At 44.2% G+C, this 4,128-nt stretch overlaps 2 protein-coding genes across 2 annotated transcripts in view; one reads left to right on the top strand and one right to left on the bottom strand.

The window, feature by feature from the left end:
* Positions 1–2,417, top strand: part of LOC110011463 (uncharacterized tatC-like protein ymf16) — an 8,971-nt gene extending 6,554 nt beyond the window's left edge. The window contains 4 exon segments of the mRNA XM_020691591.1: positions 1,334–1,356; positions 1,358–1,880; positions 1,952–2,102; positions 2,105–2,417. Of these exon segments, the coding sequence (XP_020547250.1) occupies positions 1,334–1,356; positions 1,358–1,880; positions 1,952–2,102; positions 2,105–2,217 (810 nt within the window). The 3' untranslated portion in view covers positions 2,218–2,417.
* On the bottom strand, positions 2,271–3,453 carry LOC110011462. The gene is given in 4 exon segments (XM_020691590.1): positions 2,271–2,322; positions 2,324–2,537; positions 2,540–2,660; positions 3,397–3,453. Coding segments are annotated over 4 exon segments (444 nt in total).
* Positions 3,454–4,128: the final 675 nt, after the last annotated feature.

Below are 4,128 nucleotides of genomic sequence, written 5' to 3'. Positions count from 1 at the left end.
ACGGAGACACACGACCACTTATTTTTCCAATGCAGATTTAGTCGTCAGTGTATAACAGAAATTCAGAAAATAATACGATTCTCGTGGCCCAATAGAGACTGGATGACGGATATTTTATGGGCGTCCCGGAGATGGAGAGGTCAGCACATTATTAACATGTCGTACCGAGCACTATTAGCATCATGTGTTTACCACATTTGGAAGGAGAGAAATTTGAGACGATTTGAGCAAACTGAAAGGACTCCCAGCACCATGGCAGTAGTTATTATTGAGGATATCAAGCAGCGAATACATAGCATTACATTACCTAGTTCAGTCAGTACACGATCTTTATTTAGACTTTGGCGTATCCCTTGGCCTGTCGAGGGAGACACCAACTGATGACTTCCATGTTGTACTGTACTACAATGTTATTAATGAAACTTACATTTACCCGGTGAATTAGAACATTGTTCATAGGTCGGAAGAATAGGGAGGAATTTCATCCAATTCGTACAAAGCTTCTCTACCCCCGAGACGAATACCAACCAATATTTGACTCCTTTTCTACGCAACAGAAGTACTCACACACCTTCTCTTGATGAATGGGCGTAGGGAGATGAGACTCTATAAGAATATAAACTGAGCTTTGCCTTCATAGAAGGATCTTTGGATTTCTGTCTATGTTCTGAAAGAGAAGTTTCCCTCCCCTAAGCCCTTAGCTACAGAGAAAAACCCTCTCTTTCACAGCCGACCCGAGAACATATCTAAAGTTGACTTGACATGAGACTGAAGGAAAGGACCTGCGCACTTGTTCCTTCTTGTATCCGCATTGAGAAATATTCTAGTGTTCTTTGCTCCTATGAGAGGAAGGGACCCGCGTCTGGCCTCTTTCTCTAGACTTCCCTATCCCCGCCTAGGACAGAAGGAAAGGATAGCTGTTCCAGTCACGTAGCCCCGTTACGAGCTAGATTTAGGTTAGGATCGTTCAGTTGCACAACTGAATCTATATTTGAAGGGTCGGAGTATTTCGGCAAGATGCGTTTTCCTATAGAAGTAGAGACCTGTGGTAAAGCCCCGACTTGACCGATAGCGATAGAGGAGTTAGAGTTGGAAAAGGTTTCGGCTTGAGCTATAGGACCTACTTCCTATAACAGAACATCCTATAGCATCTATAAGAGGAGGAATTAAGGGTTCTAGATAGAGCACCCTTTCGCCATCTCTTTGCTTTTAGAGGTAAACCGTCGTACCAACGAGCTCTAGACTACGCGTAGACGTATTATCTCATAAAAGATCAAGGTCGGGACAAGAGAAACAGAATACGTTTATTTACTAATATGATGGTCGGTCGTAGTTCTATTTTTGCTTTGAATTTCTCATATATATCCTATGAATTTCATTTTGCACCGGAAACTATTCTAGGAGAAGCTCGAATCCGTTCCGTTCGGATATTGATTGGTCTTGGTTTGACATGGTTTACGCGTTACTGGTTCCCGGAAGAGTTAATATCTCCATTAGCTAAACCCTTTCTTACCTTGCCTTTTGACTCGTATTTTGTTCGTACACAATCAACGGAGGCCTTCCCGACATATGTTGCAACGTCTTCAATAGCATGCTCTTACTTCGTTTTTCCCTTAATAAGTCATCAAATTTGGTGCTTTTTGATCCCCAGTTGCTATGGGGAACAAAGGAGGAAATACAATCGATTCCTCCATTTAAGTGGTTCTCGCTTCTCCTTGTTCCTGTTCCTAACTCTTCCCCGGGTAGTTCCCAATGTTTGGCACTTTCCATACTTCATGGGTGAAACATCAACAAATTCGCTTATGATCAAGTTACAACCTAAGATCTATGACCATATTATGACTGTTCGTATTTCGTTCATTCCATCGGTATGCTCCCAGGTACCTGTAATTGTGATCCGTTCACTAGAACCAAGGGGTCTTTCTGTAGAAACTTCCACGTATGCTCCCAGGTACCTGTAATTGTGATCCGTTCACTAGAACCAAGGGGTCTTTCTGTAGAAACTTCCACAAACAATCGTCGTTTTTTTATGGTTTTTCCGCTTCTCACAGCTGCTCTTTCCACACCTCCAGATATCTGGTGCCAAATTGTCGCCCGTTTCCTTATTCTTTGATAATAGAGTTGGCTATCTTTGTGGCATGGATTGTAGAAGTTCGTGAAGAGGGCTGGACGAGTGGAATGAGGGAGAGCGGCTCGATCGACAAAAAAGAAGAGTAGCCCCCCTAGAACCAAGCAAATTGATTATCAATGAATTCCAGAGCAATTCTCAACTAACATATGCGATTCATCCACACTTCCATTCCTTGTAGAGGAAGGCTAACTGCTTGCTGGCTGGGAGCTGTATGAGCGTTAACGTTCACGTACGGCTCCGTGAGAAGGGCGGTGGACAGAAATGGCCTTGTTGTACCTCACTCTCGTCTTTAATGGAGTCTGCTCTTTTTTTTTTGGGAGACTATGCCAATATGATCTTAATGAGGTGCGGGGCTTTGCATCTGACATTCGTTGGGCTTCCCTTTTCGGGAGCCTGCGTCCCGGCGTTTTTGTGCAATAAACCCCTCCGGCCGAAGACTAGTGGTAGGTGGTCCCGCGGAGCTTTCGGAAAAGGGTAGCCTAGTGTGTAAGCACAGCAATGAACCGCGGCGAACCCTCAGACGACCTATCTAAGATTAAGGGGGAGATCCTTAGTAGTGGTGACCCTTTCACTCTTCCACAGACTGATACATGTATCGAATGCTCATACGGGAAAGTTTTTTTTTTGGTAAATGTAAGTATCATTAAGTAAAATGAAATAGTAGTACAGTACAACAGTGTGGTTATCAGTTGGTTTCTCCCTCGACAGGCCAAGGGATACGCCACAGTCTATATAAAGCTCTTGTACTGACTGATCTAGGTAGAGAGATACTAAGGATCCGCTGCTTGATATCCTCAACTATCAATAAAGCCATGGTGCTAGGTGTCCTCTCGGTGTGCTCGAATCTTCTCAAGTTTCTCTCCCTCCAAATGTGGTAAACACATGATGCTAATAGTGCTCGATAAGATATGTTAACAATGTGTTTACCTCTCCATTTTTGGGAAGCCCATTCAATATCCGTTTTCCAGTCTCTATTGGGCCAAGAATATCGTACCATTCTCCGGATAGCTGTGAGGCACTGTCGACTAAATCTGCACTGAAAGAATAAGTGGCCATGTGTCTCTGTCGCTCCCTCATTACATAGAATACATGGCCAAGGTGCGCTAACCATGATTTGTCCGTTGTAGCCAATTTGCCTAGAATAGCAAGCCACAGGATGAACAAATGACGTGGAATCTTCAGTGATCCCGAAAGTAGTGAAGCCCAGCCTACTTTCGGTCCTGGGGGATCAAAAAGCCTATATAGAGCCTGGGTTGTAGGTTTACCCTGATCAAATCTCCAAATAATTCGGTCCTCCCCTCCATGAATTGTGGGTAAACCATGTGTGATCTCCAGACACTCAAAATCTGTGATAGGAGGCCACTGCCACTCTCCTTCACTAATAACCGTGCTCAATCTGGCTGATTCCTCTATTCTGAGTAGTCTCGGTCCCCGTGGGAATGTGACACTGAGTGGTCCGAGATAATGCCACGGGTCCTGCCAAAGGTAAAAAGTTCGCCCATCGCCAATCTGATAGTCCACCATAGGGCGGAGGAAAGCCCGTAGACGTAGAATTTTCCGCCAACCCCATGAGCCTCCATTCTCCCTAATCGTCCAAATGGAGGTGTCGCGTAATCGACCCTGGTAAAGCCATTCAACCCAAATTGAGGTCCTATCGCACCTGATGATATCACAGAGTTTCTTGGTCATTAATGTGCGATTCAAGATGGCAATATCTTTGAATCCTATTCCTCCCTCATCTTTCGGTCAGCAGAGATCTTTCCATGCTACCTTCGCATAACCACTGTTTGTTGTCCCCTTCCACAAGAAAGTTCGTAGTCTCTTCTCAATTTCGTTAGTAACTTTCTATGGAAGGATGAACGCCGATGATCAATATAAACTCAGCGACAAGAGTACAGATTTAATAGTCTGCACCCTACCAGCATAAGAAAGAGCCATACCCTCCCAACCCGCAATGCGTTTATCAATTTTCAACAATAGAGGGTTACAATCAGCAA

The sequence above is a fragment of the Sesamum indicum genome, unplaced genomic scaffold, assembly GCF_000512975.1.
Source record: "Sesamum indicum cultivar Zhongzhi No. 13 unplaced genomic scaffold, S_indicum_v1.0 scaffold00359, whole genome shotgun sequence".
In the NCBI taxonomy this organism is placed as follows: Eukaryota; Viridiplantae; Streptophyta; class Magnoliopsida; order Lamiales; family Pedaliaceae; genus Sesamum; species Sesamum indicum.
Note: the sequence above shows the minus strand (reverse complement) of the source record. Positions and strands in the feature narration are given on the sequence as shown.